Source organism: Pelophylax lessonae (genome assembly GCF_965119305.1).
Source record: "Pelophylax lessonae genome assembly, chromosome: 12".
Taxonomy (NCBI): Eukaryota; Metazoa; Chordata; class Amphibia; order Anura; family Ranidae; genus Pelophylax; species Pelophylax lessonae.
In genome coordinates, this window is record NC_138779.1 from 101,640,083 (window position 1) to 101,659,025 (window position 18,943).

General features: G+C 46.2%; 1 protein-coding gene across 1 annotated transcript in view; it reads left to right on the forward strand.

Moving 5' to 3' along the window:
• Nucleotides 1–1,097: 1,097 nt before the first annotated feature.
• Nucleotides 1,098–18,943, forward strand: part of CYTH2 (cytohesin 2) — a 94,664-nt gene continuing 76,818 nt past the window's right edge. Inside the window, exon 1 of the mRNA XM_082273450.1 lies at nucleotides 1,098–1,278. Within this exon, the coding sequence (XP_082129576.1) occupies nucleotides 1,260–1,278 (19 nt within the window). The 5' untranslated portion in view covers nucleotides 1,098–1,259. The remainder of the gene's footprint in view (nucleotides 1,279–18,943) is intronic.

The following is an 18,943-nucleotide window of genomic DNA, read 5'->3' on the forward strand; positions in this document are numbered from 1 at the left end:
TGAAGGGTAAGAGCCGTGTTCTCAGTATAATAATGAAGGGTAAGGGCCGTGTTCTCAGTATAATAATGAAGGGTAAGGGCCGTTTTCTCAGTATAGTAATGAAGGGTAAGGGCTGTGTTCTCAGTATAATAATGAAGGGTAAGAGCCGTGTTCTCAGCATAGTAATGAAGGGTAAGGGCCGGGTTCTCAGTATAATAATGAAGGGTAAGAGCTGTGTTCTCAGTATAGTAATGAAGGGTAAGGGCTGTGTTCTCAGTATAATAATGAAGGGTAAGGGCCGTGTTCTCAGTATAGTAATGAAGGGTAAGGGCCGTTTTCTCAGTATAATAATGAAGGGTAAGGGCCGTGTTCTCAGTATAGTAATGAAGGGTAAGGGCCGTTTTCTCAGTATAGTAATGAAGGGTAAGGGCCGTTTTCTCAGTATAGTAATGAAGGGTAAGAGCCGTGTTCTCAGTATAATAATGAGGGGTAAGAACCGTGTTCTCAGTATAGTAATGAAGGATAAGGGCCGTGTTCTCAGTATAGTATTGAAGGGTAAGAGCCGTGTTCTCAGTATAGTATTGAAGGGTAAGAGCCGTGTTCTCAGTATAGTATTGAAGGGTAAGAGCCGTGTTCTCAGTATAGTAATGAAGGGTAAGGGCCGTGTTCTCAGTATAGTAATGAAGGGTAAGGGCCGTGTTCTCAGTATAGTAATGAAGGGTAAGAGCCGTGTTCTCAGTATGTTCTCTAATGACACATGAACACGCTCCGTCCTTCACGACACTGAGATCCGCCTCAACACTCAACTATTCCTGACTAATTCTAACAGCATTTCCTTTCACTATCGCCCGGAGTGCGCCCCGCCCTTATGCACATCAGGGAATGCGATTGGTCATTCTCCTCTCCCTCATGCAATGCTTTGCCCTTTGATAAGGTATCCAGCCTGTGATAGGGCGTCATGTCTGTCCATCACAACGAAAGCACAGCCTCGAAACAAAGGGGTCTTGAAGTACCGCCCACATTCCGCCCGGCCTGTTCTATGACCGGACTCTGGATTGGCGGACGGAGCTGTCGGTCAGGGCAGTGGGTGGGATTGGAGAGTGGCTGCTAAGAAGCCAGTGGGTGGGATATGGGTGAACGGGGAGCTGGGTGTGTGTACTGATGAATGTTGTCCGCTTTGAGGAATATTATAGCCGTTGTGATTGAGGGGACATCGGTGAGGGAGATATTTGACGGTAGTGTGTGATTGCCTGCGAGTTATTGGCCCCCATTCCTTCAACATGGACGAAACCATTTACGGTAAGTTGGCTGCGGAGTGTACCAATAAAGCAGGGTAATGGGGTGGAGGGGGTGTCCATGACGAAGTGAATGGTCAGCTGTCCCTGTTTGTGCTCAGTTCCCGGGTAGAGCGCAGGGTGCTCCATGTTGGTGCCTGGGAGGGGTGCTACTATTGTGTGTGGAGAACGTTCCATTTGTTTCTGGAGGGGGGAGGGTAATGGTGCAGTCCTGGTGTGGTGGGGGAAGCTCGGGAACGCTGAGCATGGAGCGGCGCAGTCCTCCCATCACAGCCCCCCCCCCATACAGTCTATTCTTGAGCCTATCCGGTCCCAGCAGTCAGTGTGTGATCATGGCTGCTATACTGACCGTCCTCTGTGTCCATAGAGCACACACCTCAGCCAGCCCTGCCTCCCATACCACTGACCCCAGTCATCTATGTGTTAGGGATCTTAGAAAAGAAGGGGGGGAAGCCCTTCTCGTCGGTTGACCGCCATGGTGAAGGTGGAGGGGGGGGCCTTTTGCCGGTTGATTGACATGGTGGAGGGGGGGGGCCCTTCTCAGTTGATTGGCATGGTGGAGGGGGGCCCTTCTCGTCGGTTGACCGCCATTGCAAAGGTGGAGGGGGGCCCTTCCCGTCAGTTGACCACCATGGTGGAGGGGGGGCCTTCTCGTTGGTTGACTGCCATGGCGTAGGTGGGGGGTGCCCTTCTCGTCGGTTGATTGACATGGCAAAGGTGGTGGAGGGGGGGCCCGTCTCATTGGTTGATGGCCATGGTGAAGCTGGGGGGGGGGGGCGTCTCGTCGGTTGATTAGCATGGTGGAGGGGGGTCCTTTCTTGTTGGTTGACCGCCATGGCGAAGGTGGAGGGGGGGCTCTTCTCGTCGGTTGACCGCCAAGATGGAGGGGGGGGGGGGGCTCTTCTCGTCGACCGCCAAGATGGAGGGGGGGGGGGTTCTTCTCTTAGGTTGACCGCCATGGTGGAGGGGGGGCTCTTCTCGACGGTTGACCGCCATGGCGAAGGTGGAGGGGGGGCTTTTCTCGTTGGTTGATTGCCATGGCGAAGGTGGTGGAGGGGGGGCTTTTCTCGTTGGTTGATTGCCATGGTGAAGCTGGAGGGGGGGGGGGGGGCGTCTCGTCGGTTAATTAGCATGGTGGAGGGGGGTCCCTTCTCGTTGGTTGACCGCCAAGATGGAGGGGGGCGGGGCGCTTCTCATCGGTTGACCGCCAAGATGGAGGGGGGGCTCTTCTCGTCAGTTGACCGCCATGGTGGAGGGGGGGCTCTTCTCGACGGTTGACCGCCATGATGAAGGTGGAGGGGGGGCTTTTCTCGTCGGTTGATTGCCATGGCGAAGGTGGAGGGGGTCCCTTCTCCTCGGTTGACTGCAAAGGGGGAGGTGGGGGCTCTTCTCGTCGGTTGATTGCCATGGTGGAAGGGGGCTTTTCTCGTCGGTTGATTGCGAAGGTGGAGGGGGTCCCTTCTCGTCGGTTGACTGCGAAGGTGGAGGGGGGGGCTCCTCTTGTCGGTTGATTGCCATGGTGGAGGTGGGGGCCTTCTCGTTGGTTGTGAAGGTGGAGGGGGAGCTCCTCTCGTCGGTTGATTGCTGTGGCGAAGGAGGGGGAGGAGAAGGGCCCCTTGGTGACTGTCAGTATAAAGGGGGCTTTAGTGAAACCAATGTAATAAAACTATACTGTCTATCTTTTTAAGGTTTATCTTTTTTCCTTACTGTTGAAAATGTGGCATAGTGATATATATCACCCTGGTGTCAATTGTACAGAGTACACCACAATTCTTTTTCCTGTATCTCCACTTCCTGTTCACACCAAACTGCAGGGAGTTGTAGATTTATAAATTGTTAGCTGGACTTCCTGAGACCTGGATCCTTGGTGGCAAGGTTGGGAATGGCTCCCCTAGACTATAGATGGCTGTTCACTTACCTCCTTGTAAAAGCTTTATTGAGGGCAATTGTACGATGACTGGAGACCACAGCAGATGTTTTAGTTGAGGACTTTCAACTGGGGTGTCTGCAGAAAATGAAAGCTCAGTGTGGGCATACTGGGCACGTACAGGATGGGCAGATTTGTGGCACAGAATGGTGGGACCTTCCTGTCTGCTGGTCACCAGTAATTCACATTTCTGTTTGCTTTATGGGCTCTGGCACACAAGCTGCAAAACATCTCACGTTTTTTAGGGTTTTTTTTAATTGTTTTCACTGATCTGAAAACAATCCATTGCTTTAAAAATGCCTGTGTGTACAGGAACATTGATGTCAGTAGCCCGACCCCCCCCCCCCCCCCCCGTTTTTAGATCAGTAAAAAATAAAATACAAACCTCTGCATTACTAGTCCGTATTCTACACATGTAAATCATGCCTCCCTTTTAGTTCTGGGAGCTAGATGATTCCTTCTGGATTTCTTATAGGCCGTGTTCTGGTCATTTACACATGTAAGGGCACACACTTGTTTAACGTTCTGCCTGGAAGATCCAGCGTTTATTACATTCGTACCGCCTGGGAGGACCCTTGGGCCTTCTATCGACATTTCAGATCTCAGCAGGTACCAGCCTAGATTTGAACCATGTGTGGGCAGGCTGAAAAGATCAACTTGGGTACAACCAGCCTGCCAGATTTTACATGCGATTATCGCTAGTGGCTGTTATAGCCGTTAGCAATAATCACTGTGTTCTCCAGGCAGGCGCAGCTAACCCCTCCAGGAGAACACAATGGCTCAGCACCCCTGGGAGTAGGAAAGAAATTAGCTTGGTTTGTGGCTGGCCTTATATTGTGTAGGGTCAGGTGTTATTGGGAAGAAATAAACAAGACTTTACAATCACTTTAATTTCCTGTCCCATCGCCAAAACAGGATACAAGAGAATCCCTACAAATTAAGGGGGCCCAGGCCACCAAAACGAATTTGGGATTTCCTTTTAGAGCCGGTTCACACTGAGGCGATCCGACTTCGGTGGACGACCTGTGAAGTCGCGTGCACCGCGACTTCGGCGTGACTTGCATGGACTTCACATAATGGAAGTCTATGCAAGTCGCTCCGAGGTCGCCCCAAAGTAGTACAGGACCCTTTTTCTAAGTCGGAGCGACTTGTGTCGCTCCTATTAGAACGGGTCCTGTACTACTCAATGGACCGCGACATACAGCGACTTGTCAGGCTGACAAGTCGCCTGACAAGTCGCGCTAGTGTGAATGGGCTCTTACGTTAACTTTCAATGATGATGGTAAACAGGACAGTAAGCCAGGGTGACTCTCTGTAATGGAGGGTGCTGACAGCAATATTAACCTAACAGGTGTTCTAATTCATCTCCACTCTGTCCAAAACTAAAAAAAGTTTTTGCCTTTAGTTATACTTGAGCATGACATTCTGGATCTTCAACTAACTGAAAAGTTGTTTGGATTCAAGTAATTAGGGACTGCAAAGAACAATGATAAGCAACAGGCAGCTCAGTCAGTTACTGTTATCAAAGCATGAGATACATTTTGATTGGTTGTTGCCCAAACCAACTTTTGTTAGGCTTGTTGACTGTTTAGCAGCCTACTCATTTTTCATTGTGACTTTTTTATTGTATGGTATGTGTTTGTTGTGCATTACTGAGGGGAAGAGACTGTTTTCCCAGTTATATTGTTTGAATAGTGCTAATTTTATGCAGAGAAGGTGAACTCCCCCCATTGGGTGCACACTTTTGGTCGGAATCGGCTGTCGAAAGTTGTGTACACACTATCACAAATTCGTATGCTCGTTCCTCGAACGCAAATGTTTGCCCAATTTTCTTATAGTGTGTATGAGACATTAGACTTGTCAATCTGTCTCAGTTCAGTACCTGTGGGCAAGGTAGCCCAAACATACCACATAGTGAAATAACTGCTGGTAGCAATGTGTGTACATGAATGCTGAGAGGTCTTGACTCAAGCCACGTCCAGTAAGCTGATAGAGTTACTGAGAAGACAACAGGCGGTTCCGGCAGAATACTATTTTTTTACCAAAGTATTCCTGGGGGTTTAGTTGGCAGGCAAGGTAGGATCTATGCCAGACCCCTTGGGGCTTATGCCTCGTACACACGCAACGATTGTTGGTTGGCCGTCTTTTGTCCAGTGTTGGTTGAAATGTGCTCTAGACTGCACACAAATTTTTTCGGCCAACAACAACCAACTTCAGAAGTGATGTCATGTGCTGGTTGACTTTCCGTGTGTTTTTTCTTCTCTGAGCATGCCCAGTCTTGCTCATCTGATTTTTGTCTGCCGAAATCTGAACTGACTGACGAACAATCGGCCGTTCTGTTGACGGCCAACAAAAATTTTATAGCATGCAGACCAGATTTTGTTCGGCCGAAAAGTTGTAGCATCATACTAACAAGCCGACAATCGGCCGATCGGACGTTGGCCAAAAATTCACGGCCAACAATCGTTGCGTGTGTACGAGGCATTAGGCAGCCCATATATTAGTCAATTTTTGATGCTCAAGCTACACTGAAATGGGGAAGAAAAAAAAAAACAAACTAAGCTATTTTATTCTGACAGAGGGGAGACTTCCCCACCGCCAGAATATAATGATCAGCGCTGCAGACTATAGACTGCCGCGATGATAAAGGAGGTAAAATCCGGCAGGGCGGTTGAACAAATTCTGTATATCACAGTGCCCATACATGGATTGAAAGTTGTCCGGTGGCTGCTGAACTGGCCAAATTTCGGTCCATGTATGCCAAGCTTTACTGCACTTTGCACATTATAGTTTTCTTGGCACATGATCTTTGAACCGTATACATCCTTGTTCAACAAGTCCTTGGTGTGATGATAAAGGAAGGGTATATTGCTTATAGTTAGTATATGTTTGTACTTTTGCTTGGCTAGTCTAAATGCTGCATGCTGGTTTAGTCCTGGTTCACACATATGCGATGCGGGAACCCTGCGAATCCACTGCAGGTTCCCACATCGCATTCAACTCGCAGGCAGTTCACACTTCCATATGTGAATTGCTGGGGGTGTCAACACAAAGTTAACGACATCCCCCCCCCCCCCCCCAAGATCAGTTGGCATATTGCAGTGGGGACATGAATCGGATTGCATAGATGTGAACATCCATTCCATTCGATTCTGGTGCGGACCCAAAAAAGTGACCTGTTCGAGTTATCCGAATGCAATGCAAATTCAGCCATGCAATCTGTATGGCTGAATTTGCATCGCACAGACATCTCACGTGATTTGCAGAGCAGTGCGCTGCGAATCGTATGCAATGTCTGTCATTGCATATATGTAAACCAGCACTTAAAGACCGGTATCTCCTAATGTATGCTTTCTGTACAATATTGGTGCGGTAATGAGTCACCTTACGAGCATACCTTCTTCATGCCTTGCCACCTCACTGATTAGTTTACATTGCAGCCTGGCATTCTCATTTACTCGTCTCTTTGGCAATTTGTTTTTTGCCTTCTCAATTACTCAGGGGAGAAAAGGTGCAGCTGTGTAAAATTCGGGCAATCATAATAGCACTCAGATGTAAGATATACCCTGAGGCTGTGAAAAAAAAAAACAGTATTACAAAATATTCCATAGTGATTCAGAAAACCGAGAAGTTTATTGGCACCCAGGGAGTTGTGTCAGTATCTGGAAGCATGACCCAACCAGATTGTGCTTACATGCCGTATGCTCCAGGGTAGGAAGTGGTGAACTTCAGTGGATACCAGTAATATCTCTGACGTGAGGTTATGTAATCTTGTTCTTCACAGCAAATCGGTTAAAGCTCGTTAAACATGAGCATCTTCCCAATTTTTCTGACAGCGGGGTCTGGTAGGATTTGAACTTTAAGCGTTTGTTACCCTAAAGAAAAAACGGATCCTGTTTCCTTAAAGCATAAATATCAACACAGTGCTTGTGCTGTGTAATTTGGCCTCTTCTATCATCTAAAAACCTGGCTGATCCCAAGTTTCTACCCTCCCCTCTGTACACTGACCACAGTATATCATGGCTGCTAAGCCCTGACACCGTGGTCAGTGTACGTGCCTCCGTCATCTGCAGCCCTGCTCTCCTGTGTCCTCCTCCCCCTCCCTTTCCTGAATACCTTATTTCAGTATGCAGCATGTGATCATGTGGTCTCTCCCTCCCTCCTGAGTGACATTACCAGGGGAATCTCGGCCCTGCCCCCTTCATCTGTCAGATGGGGAGAGGAGAGAGCTGGCCAGTCGCATGATCGCCAAGTAGCACACTGAAATAAGGTATTCACAGCATTTTTTATTTTTTTTATAAAACACAGACAAAAAACAGAGGATTCTAGAAAGTCATACAAGTGGCTTAACAACCACTTTAATGTATTTTGCCTTGTCTGAAGGATCTGTGTGTGCCATGTCTAAGGATACCTATTGGATAAGGGGGAACCCTTGCCAGATTTTGCAGTGGATGGAATTTCCTAAATAAAAAACACATGTATTGTAAGGAATTTGTTAGAGAAACATTTTCTGTCCTGCTTCTTCCAATTTTCCCCTCACTGTGGCTGAAAATGAATGTTAGTTTGTCCTCACTCCTTTTTCTTATCTAAGCCCAATCTGATTCAGCGGCTCCCACTGCTGTCAATCAAATGCTGTGACACAGAAGCAGGGGGTAGGACAAAGTTCTGCTGTCTGCGTCAACGGACGCAGCAGTGGGACTCGGGAACGAGCATGCACAGGTGCCCCCATGGAAAGCAACTTTCCATGGGGGCACCTGCTGAAGAAGAGGGCCCTGGAGGACTGGCGGGAAACTCCAAAAGAAGAGGTTTGGGGCTGCTGTGGGCAAAAGCATTGTTTTGCTTTGTTTTTAATTTTTTTAAAAACTAAGGTTTATAAACACTTTAAGGAAAAAAAGGATTTTGTCTTTAAGATGGAGCAGTCAAGTGAAAAGATTTTTTTTTTTTCCCTGAAAAGTTCCAGAGCTGCAGAAAGGAAAGGATTGTCTGAAAGGATTATTCATAAGACTTATTTTGTCTGTGGGTGGTCTAAAACCATCATATGACCAAATGTTCTGTCTGGGCTGTACAATACCACTAGACACTTTTTCACCTCTGGGGCTCATCCACAACCATTGTGGCAGTTTCTGGGTACAGGCATTTCTGACACCTGCCAAGTGCCCTGTAAATGTCAGTTCTGAGGGTGTGTGTATAGCCAGATGACTTCGCTCATGCAATGCTAATGATGTCTCAAATGCAGTGTGTTAGCCCAGTGTTTCTCAACCTTTTGTCAGTCAAGGCACCCTTTAAAAATGATGGACAATCTCGGGGCACCCTATTCTAAAATGTATAAACTTTTCTAATACAGTAAACCCCCGCTCCATCGCGGTTCAGTTTTTGCGGTCCCGGTATATTGCGTTTTTTTTTTTTTTTTGTAATGTTATTTTACTATATAAATCATTAAAGAGGAAGTAAACCCTCCTCTGCAAGTTGTACCTATAGGTAAGCTTATGATAAAGCTTACCTATAGGTACTGTAAATATCTCCTAAACATGTACCGTTTAGGAGATATTTACCTTACATGCAGCCAGTGATGTCACTGGCGCATGCGCTATGAAGGAGCGGCCGCTCGTGCCGTTCCTTCAGAGCCCCGTGCCGTGACTGTCGGCTCCCGCGCGCGTGCGCGGGAGTGACGTCACCGTGGCTCCGGCCAATCAGATGGCCGGATGCCGCTATCCTGGAAGACGGGCGACTAGACATGTCGCCCGTCATAGAGGTGATCGGACGGCACGGCTGGGGCTCGTTCTAAGGTAAGTATTTCATAATAAGCTAGTATGCGATGCATACTAGCTCATTATGCATTTCTCTTTCAGGTTGTAAAAAAAAAAAAAAAAATTTTTTTACCGAGTTTACAACCTCTTTAAAAATGAAATATTTTTGTGTTTTCCATAGCTCTTGCTATGTCTCTCCGTATCTTTTAGGGTCCTTTCACACGGCCGCTCCGTGTGAAAGGTCCGCTGCAGGACGTTTTTTACACGGAAGAAAAAATGGGGTTCTGTTCCATTCGTAAAAACGGAACAGAACTGAAAGGAGGAAAATCGGATGTCAGCGGATGGTATTCCGCTGACATCCGCAATGCCATTCACTTACATAATGTCCGCAAATCATCCGCAAACGAATGGGATGATTTGCGGACACACGGAGCGGCCGTGTGAAAGGACCCTTATGTGTTTAAATGAGTTTCTATTGTTTTAAAAGTGTGTTTAACCACTTAAGCCCCGGAAGATTTTACCCCCATTCCGACCAGGGGGTATTTTGCGATTCGGCACTGCGTGACTTTAACGGACAATTGCGCGGTCGTGCGACGCTGTACCTAAACGAATTTGGCATCCTTTTTTTTCCCACAAACAGAGCTTTCTTTTGGTGGTATTTGATCACCTGTGCGATTTTTTTGATCACGCGCTATAAACAAAAAAAGAGCGTCAATTTTGCAAAAATAGCAATATTTTTCACATTTTTTTATATGAAATTACCCCAAAAAAAAATTTAAAAATCAAATTTTTTTTACTTTTTCGGCCAATTTGTTTTATGCTACCTATGTTTGGTAAAAAAAATCGCAAAAAGCGTATTTTGATTGGTTTGCGCAAAAGTTATCGCGTTTACTAACAAAGGGAAAGATTTCTGTCATTTTTGTTGTTTTTTTTTTTAACGTGTAATGGCGGCGATCTGCAATTTTTTTTTTTTTTGCGGTACTGCGACATTGGGGCGGACAGATCGGACCCTTGACTGACATTTTTGACACTTTTGGGGTTACCAGTGACATTTCTACAGTAATCAGTGCTATATATATGCACTGTTACTGTAAAAATACACTGGTAGTGAAGGGGTTAACTTTATTTGGGAGGGAGGGGCTGTGTGTGTCCCTAGGGGCGTGCTTTCTACTGTGATTGGCTGGGGCTTGAGCTGTATGGACACTGATTAACGGATCTACATACTAGATCCGAGTGATCAGTATCCTAACAGCAAGGAGAATGACAGGCAGCTTGTTTACACAGGCTGCCTGACATTCTCCCTCTCCCCCGCCGATCGCCGAGTGACCGGTGGACATCGGGTCCGCTGGTCACACGCGCGGGGGGGTCCGTGACCACGCGGGAGCGGGAGCGCGCCTCCGGGGGCGCGCGCTCGCTCCCTAGACCCTCACAAGCTAGTGACGTAGCCCTACGTCACTTTGCCTGTGAGGGGCTGACTGCCGACGTAGATCGGCGTTAGGCAGTCGGCAAGTGGTTAAAGACGTTAAAATGCTTTTACACGTACAGTGACAGTAAAAAAACATGCCTACAATGCATTTTAATAGTTTTTTTCTATTTCGCGGATTTTCACTTTTTGCGGCTGGGTCCGGAACATAACCCCCACAATGGAGGGGGGTTTACTGTAGTTTTACATAATGCAGTAACATCCACACAAATAGGACACCCAAACTTAGAGGTGACTTCCAAAGCAAATCCACTTTTGCAAACTGGTCCTGACTAGTATTACAATGTTTCTCTTCTCCCTTATTTTTTTCTCCTTCCTTCAGCTAATGTGACCCCATCACTGATGGAGAGGGTCAGGGGAGGGTCAAACAGCTAGAAGGTTGTAATAGGCACAATGAAAACCTGTGGCTTTGTGTGACTAAAAGGCAGTCTTTATCCACATGCCGGCTTGTATAAAACTTCTGGGCAATTTTTAAGCATTTTGCCAAGGCACCCCTGAAGAAACCTCAAGGCACCCCAGTGTGCCTGGGCACCCTGGTTGAAAAAGGCTGTGTTAGCCTACACTGGATCACATGGTACAGAAGTCCCATGCGATCCAATAGATACTCGTATAGTGCATGCTCTACTCTTGGTGTAGTGCAATGTCAGCCCATTCAAATGAATGGGCTAGAAACGCACTGTACTCAAATCACACAGGAACGCAGGTACATGCCTGTGCGATTCCTGTTGTGAACTAGCCCTAAACACAAAAGGCCCATGTGCCTGAGGCCTGCATGCTAGAAGAAAGGGGTCAAGTCCACATGCCCGCCATATTGAGAGACTGAGTATTTCCTGAGGGATCCGATGGAGCATGTTAGCAGGGGGACTTGTTCTTTCAATAGAACATGTCAGTTTGCCCTGAAGGGTCAAGGTGTCGGCCTCTTTAAGACCCCTATTGTGTTTTTTGGTCATTGATATGTGGAGAATTCCAGGTAACTCTAAACAGACCTGTGCCCCGAGACATGAGATGAGATTCCTACTGCTTCTGTAACAGTGATCTGATGGCTACACCCACAGCTCGGTTCATGCAGGCATTGCTTTGTCATTTGTTCAGGAAAACACTGCTTTTGATATTTTAAGCAGATAAAACTTTCCATAATAGGTATTGTATAACGCTCTTACCAGTAAAGCTTGAACAGATTCGATCCTTCGTTTTTTTAACTCCTACTTTCGGTCAAGTTAGAAATGTGGAAATTGACATTTTTAAAGGTGGGAGCTATATGGTCAGTATAGAGGATATTTTAATGGACTTTTCCTCCAGTTTTTGTGGTGCAGAGGATGATGTTGATGCGCTACAGTGCCAGGATCATCCTCTCAGCCAGATCTGGGCTACTCTACATTCGCCAGATCTTGCCATAAGGAGAAATACTGCTTGGTCTCCGATCCTTATCCTATGCATTAGTGTAAATGCAGTCCCCCAGTGACACAACCCCCCCCCCCCCCCCCTCCATGTTTTACCCTGCATGGGTATCCCAGAACACCATACAGGAACACGCATTCCTAAAAGGCAATACAAGGATATCTCACCTTCTGCAGATCATCCAGTGGGACCTACTTCTATCAGGAGCCACAATTTTCTATATACAGAAGGACTGGGAGGCACCGAGCATTTTCTTGGCATAGGAGCCATAAATCCTCACCACTGGAGTAATTTCTCTCCTTACCTGCCCAGGATTTCACCTTCCAATTTTTGCTCCCATCCTATTAGTCCCGACAGTACCCACTATCCCCCCTCCTTTTCCAGAGCTCCAGCTCCCAGGGGCTTGCATGTAGAGGGTTCTCCAGCAACCACCATTGGTAGCTTTAACATGACGTATGCCATGGGAACCCATCTACAGGCAAGAGGCACCTGGCTTCCGGCCGGGCTGTCAATTTTTTATCTCATTGTTTGTCTTGTTTTCTTTTTTTTTTTTTTTTTTTTTTTTTTTTGTTGGTTATCTGTGGCACAGGTCCAGTAACAGTGAATTCCACCCCAGGTTTTTATGTTCTTTCTCATTCAATAAAGTCTTTATATATTCCTCAATTTATCCCTTGACCCATTTTTTTTGCCAGTAATATAGCCTCTTATGCCCGTGGCTATTTGAGACACTTTTTGAACATAAGAAGAATGACTTCAACCTTGCCTAGGTGGAAGTTGGTGGAAAGCTGAGTATAGGATCCAACACCTTTTATTGCTCCCTCTCTTGTCACAGCTCTTTAGCAATTCCTAGATAGTGACTTTATCGTGAATTTTTTTTTCCCAATCTGCCCTGATACAGGGACGTTATTTTCTCATCATCTCAAGTTTGCCTGGAATTATTACCAATCGACCATTAAATCGGTAGTAAAAGCTTTAACACAAACCCTGGAAGGTAAAGGTATAATGTGATAGTGCATTGCATACATTATGCATACATTATGAAAGACTTGTCTTGAAATAAAGCCCTCCGGCGTCGCGCTCTCACCACTGCGGAGGTTTCCATTTTCAGCTGGTCTCCCAGATTCGTGATCTGCGGCTGCTTGTATGGCTGAGCTGGGATGATGTTACTCCCATGCATGCATTTGTTAAAATTTCTGAAATGTACATCTCTTTTGTTCATTGATGGACACAGCTCCAGAATCTTCTTGACCATCGGGTTATGCTGACTCCTACAGGAGTAGGACACTAGGTAAGAAAAAAGGTTTACCACACCCATGAGGCAGTCCCAGGGGTTATACTCCCTCTTCCTGTTGTAGGCATTGTTTTTTTTTCTGGCTAGACAGGGGTAAGGACCTAGTTCCTTGCTGGGATCTCTGGTCTTAGCATTTTTTTTTTTTTAAATGGATTTTTTTTCCTGTGAGAACTACAATCAACTGCTGGACTGGGCTACGGACTGGATATTCTAGATCCTTATTGTCTCCCCAGTCCTGCCAGCAAGCGCGACCCCGACCTCAGCTCCACTCTAGGTCAGCTGCGACATAGCCCCACTCAACGGGGGCTGGCCAGCAAGTTGAACGTCTTGCGAGGACGCATAGACCTGGTCACGACCTGAGTCGCAGTGTACCTCTGGCCTGCAGCACCCCCGATCTTATGGTGCAGTGGTCTGCCTGGAGTGGTGCCCACCATGTTTCCATGGTGAAAGTAGTGTCCCCTCTTCCACTGGTGGCCTTTTGGGGTGGATGTGGGCCCCTCCCAGGGTCGGTCGAACCCCCGGGTTGCCTTCCTTCCAACATAGTGTCTCCCCTCAGTTATCGGGGTCCCCCTGTGGTGCACCCCCCCCCCCAGGGGTGGCCATACCTGTTATGTCTGTGTGGAGTTGTTGAGCAGGCTTTGGAGGGGGGGGGGGGCTAGGGGCGTACTGCTGGCTGCTAGTAAACGTGTTTTTTTTTGGGGGGGGGTGGGTAGTCCTGGTGGAGGCCCCTTCTTACTGTCCTTTCTTTTCTCCGGGTCCTTTGGGGGTCCTGGGAGCCATGTGTAGCCGCCATTTTGTTGAGGATTGCTACTGAAGGTATCGACGCTCATGTTTGTGTAGTCCGGCGGCCATTTTCTTGTAGTTTTCCATTGATATAAAGTGGCGACCATGTTGTTGAAGCCTATGGAGCAGTGATTCGGCAGTGGGCCTCTAGTGTTCCTGAATTTCCTCCTTCCTTCTCTCTTTTTGCCGCACAGCGGGCAGCCTGGCGTTCTGAACTAATCCTGAGTCGGTTGTGGTGAGTCCCTCTGGGTGCAAAACGGCCTCCCTCTTTCTGCTATAGCAGCAAACCTGGTGCGCTGAGACTTGTGGTGCTTCTTGTGCAGTGGTGGGGGTTTTATTTGGGCAGTAATTTGTTTCCTTTTTGCTTCTGGTCTTCGGGTTTACCCATGGAGTCCCTGGAGCATGTCTCACCACCTGGCTGCGGGGCCCTCTGGGTCACAGTCCGCATTGTCTACTATGACGGCAGTCCTAGAGTCACTAGTGTCCGAGATGGATATGGTCCTGCAAAACAGGACGGGCAAAAAACATCCCCCCACTTTCACCTGCATCCTCTGTCTCATTCCTACATTCTGAGGTTTATCTGGCCGCCGCGGATGCAAATCTCCCTACTAGGTCTCCGTCCACGCACCCCCCCTGAGTGCTCTTAAAGGGAGGAGGATTCCTCTTCCACTACGGCCACGCATGCAAAAGTGCTAGTGGATACACCGGTTGTATGATTGCTGGAAACTTTAAAACTGGATGACTCAGCTACTGCTGCGTCGGAGACGCTGGTACATTTCGGTACCCGCAGATCCTCAAAGGCGGCAAAGGTTTTCTCTTTTTCCGCCTATTTTGACAAAATTGTCGCAAGTCAGTGGGGTTTCCCTAAACCCTTTTTCTGCTGTGTTTTTCCCACCCCTCATGTTTGACACTGCTTTGGGATGTCCCAATGGTCAAGAAGATTCTGGAGCTGTGTCCGTCAGTGAACGAAAAAGGAAAATTGGATTTTTGTCTTCACTTAAAAACCTTTTCTCTGATATTCATTGACGGACACAGCACCCAACCCTCTATTGAATTGGGTTATTTTCCTTCTGACACCGCTTGCAACTAAACTGAATGCCTATAGCAGGAATTGGGAGTATACCCCCTGGGACTGCCTCATAGGGGTGGTAGGAAGCTTTTTCCTGCCTAGTGTCTTACTTCTGTAGGGGGCAGCATAACCCAATGGTCAAGAAGATTCTGGAGCTGTCAGTCAATGAACATTCGAGAAAAGGATTTGACGGTAAGACAAAAATACAATTTTATCACCTAGTGGGTAATGTGTTTATTTCTTTTTACTTATCTTAACAAAAGGGGAGTTACTTTTTAAGCGCCTGCCAATCTTCTTTCTCGTGTGTCGCATTGGGTAGCTTTTTTCTTGTTGCTGAGATGCAGCACGGAGTAGATTTAGATAGGAGCCGTTTACCCAACCAACATATTTTTGGAATGTAGGAATGAACTGAAATGCCCGGAGGAAAGCCACGCCAACACAGGAAGAACATGCAGATGGCGTCCTTGCCGAGATCCGAACAAAGGACCCCAGTGCCATTAGGCAGAAATGCTAACCACTAAGCCATAGTGCTGCCCACGGCTGTCTTATAATATGTGTAATCATTAATCCTATCAATGTGTATATCTTTTTATATTGTTCTTGACTCGAACTTTGAGACGTTTGACTCGGAGTAGTTCCTGTATTTTAAGTTGAGGCAGTTCCCTGCATTTCCTGTCTAAATCCTTTCCAATCATTCTTTTGCCAGTAAATGACACTGTAGTATTTTGTTCCCACCATATGAATCATTTGAGGAACACAAGCAGTTGGAAACTTGCATTGCTTCTCTGGAAGTTTCAGAGGATGTGGGTTAGAACAAGAACATCTTCGGCCTATTAAAAAGGCTCATTGCTAAAATGGAATGTTACATATAAATGTGTTCTATTTATAGTCATCAGTTACCGAACTATGCTGTAAATATCTTGAATAATGTTTGTAACCCCCTCTAGATCTTTCAGATCTGAGTTCTGGATATTTCATTCAGATCAAGCTGTCCTCAAGTAAAAGAGTTAAAGATGACAGTGAAATGTTGATAAACAAATGATATACAAGTTTATCCTCTTGCATACTGCCTACCACAGGTTTACAGAGCAGAAAGGCCCTGCTGAGCTGGATCACGTACATGTACGTGATCCAGCACTTCCGTGTAGGGGGCGCGCGTTGTCATTCACTACAGCACAAGTTGATTAGCGGGTTTCAGTGATTTATGACCAGGACCAGATGAGCAAATGAGAGAAGAGTGCTCTGTGTAGGTAAACAACACAGAGCTCTCTACAGACAGCAGTGATGTGCCGTTTTTCTCCTTCCTGCAAAGCATGGAGTAAAAACTGCCACATTGCTCAGTGAACATTTTAGGCAAACAGTTACTCCTTGATTGCCCCTAATTAACCCCCCTTTCCAGCCGATGTCATTAGTACAGTGACCATATATATTCGCACTGATCACTGTATTAGTGTCATTGGTGATGTGTCTTCCCCCCCCCCCCCCCCTCCTCCAGTGTCAGTTTGCCTACTGTACTATCGCAGTTCCGCTATAGGTTGCTGATCGCTCTCATTACTAGTACTGTATATACAAATTCCAGTATGCATCCCATTGTTTTGTAGACGCTATAACTTTCACACAAACCAATCGATATACAATTATTGAGATTTTCTTTTTAGCAGACGTGTTGCACAATACATATTGGCCTAAATTTGAAGAACTTTTTTTTTTTTTTCTCTATCGTTCCATCGACAGACGCAGCTCCATCTTTAGACCAATGGCTCCTCCTATCAGGGATAGGCACTAGGCAGGAAAAAAAACGTTACCATGCCTATGAGGCTGTCCCTGCAGGCATAACCCCACACACTCTGCTTCAGCCTGCAGGTTCAGTGCAAGCAGTGTTTAGAAGACAAAAAAACATACATTTAGAAGTAGGGCGGGTGCTGCGTCTGTCGAACTTCAGAGAAAAAGATTTTACGCTAAGTTCTTACAAAAATCCATCTTTATTGTTCATCGACAGACGCAGCTCCATCATCTTTAGACCAATGGGATGTCCCAAAGCAGTATAATCATGAGGGATGGGAAAGCAACCCAAGAAGACGTAATTACCCAAAGGGTAAACCTAGCCAACAAGGTAACATGGAGCTCAACCAGGAATAACTGGAGCTCACCTAGGAAAAACATGCACCCTCAGAGAAACAAAAAAAGGTTCTCTTTAAATAGCAGTCTGCAAAACCTTGCAGCCAAAAGAAGCATCGGAAGATGCCAAAACATCTACTTTGTAGAATTTTGTGAATGTATGCACAGATGACCAAGTTGCCACTCAGCTCTCTAGTAGAATGCGCCCGCCTTCACTGTTCTCGGTGGCTAGGGTTTTGTCTTTTCTTCAAAAAGGTGTTGAACAGCGGTTGGCTTTGGTCACTATCAAAGGCCAAGTGTTGGCCTAGGGGAGTTTTTACTAACTGTGGGGAGGATGGGCTTGTGAAATAAACATAGAGACCTGTGATCCTATATAGAACGATCACAGGCGCTCTGTGGTCATTTCAGAGAGAAGAACGGTCAGCTATGTTTACAACAGCTGACTGTCCTCTCTCAGCGGGGAGCAATCGTGGGTGGCCAGCGGCAATTAGGCTGCTGGCCCCGTGCATCGGCGTCCCCACTGCCTAGTGGGGGTGGGAGCTGGCAATGCACCAAAATTTCTTTTTTTTTTTTTTAACCACTTAAGCTCCGGAGAATTTGGCTGCTCAAAAGACCAGAGCCCTTTTTTCAACTTGGCACTGCGTGAATTTAACTGACAATTGCGTGGTCATGCAATGCTGTACCCAAACGAAATTTACGTTCTTTTTTTTCCCCACAAACGGAGCTTTCTTTTGGTGGTATTTGAGCACATCTGCGCCTTTTTTTTTTTTTTTTTTTTTTGCGATATTAATAAAAAAAAGTGCGAAAATTTTGAGGAAAAAATGACATTTTCAGCTTTGTCTTTTAAAAAATATCCAATATACTCAATTTATGTCATATTTTGGCCAAAATGTATTTAGCTACATGTCTTTGACATAAAAAAAAAATCTCAATGACCGTATTTTTATTGGTTTGCGCAAAAGTTATAGCGTCTACAAACTATGGTGTAAATACTGGAATTTACGCAGCTTTAATTTCTGACTGCCTATCTCATTTCATGAAGGGCAGTACAACCCCCCCCCCCCCCCCCAATTACCACTCTTTGGAAAGTAGACATCCTAAGGAATATCCTGAGAGGCATGTTGAACTCATTGAATATTTCATTTTTTTGTCACAGGTGTTTGAAAAATTACTAAAAGAAATATTTTTTTTTTTTTTTTTTTTACACAGAGATGTCATTGAAATGATATATTGCTGCTCACACATGCCATGGGTATATGTGTAATTACACCCCAAAATATATTCTGCTGCTGCTTCTGAGTAAAGGCAAACCACATTTGTGAGACTTTTTGGGAGCCTAGCTGTGTACGGGACCCTGAAAACCAATTGCCACCATCAGAATTTCAAAGGGCGTACATTTTTCATTGCATTTTCTCACTACCTATAACAGTTTAGGAGGCCCTGAAATGTCAAGATACCACAAACCCCCCGCCCCATCCCCCCAAATGACCTCACGAGTCCATGGAATATTTTATATTTTGCCACAAGTTTCGGGAAAATTACATTTTTTTTTTTTTTTTTAAGCACAAAGTTGTCACTAAAACATACATTTCTCAAACATGACATGGGTATGTGTGGAATGACACCCCAAAGTACATTCTGCTTCTTCTTCTCCTGAGTACAGGCATACCACATGTGAGACTTTTTGGGAGCCTAGCTGTGTACAGGACCCCGAAACCAATCACCACTTTCAGGTTTTCTAATGGCATAAATTGTGCGTTTCTCCTCCGCACTACCTGTCACAGTTTCGGAAGCCCTAAAATTCCAAGATAGCACAAAACCCCCCCAAATGACCCCATTTTGCAAAGTAGACA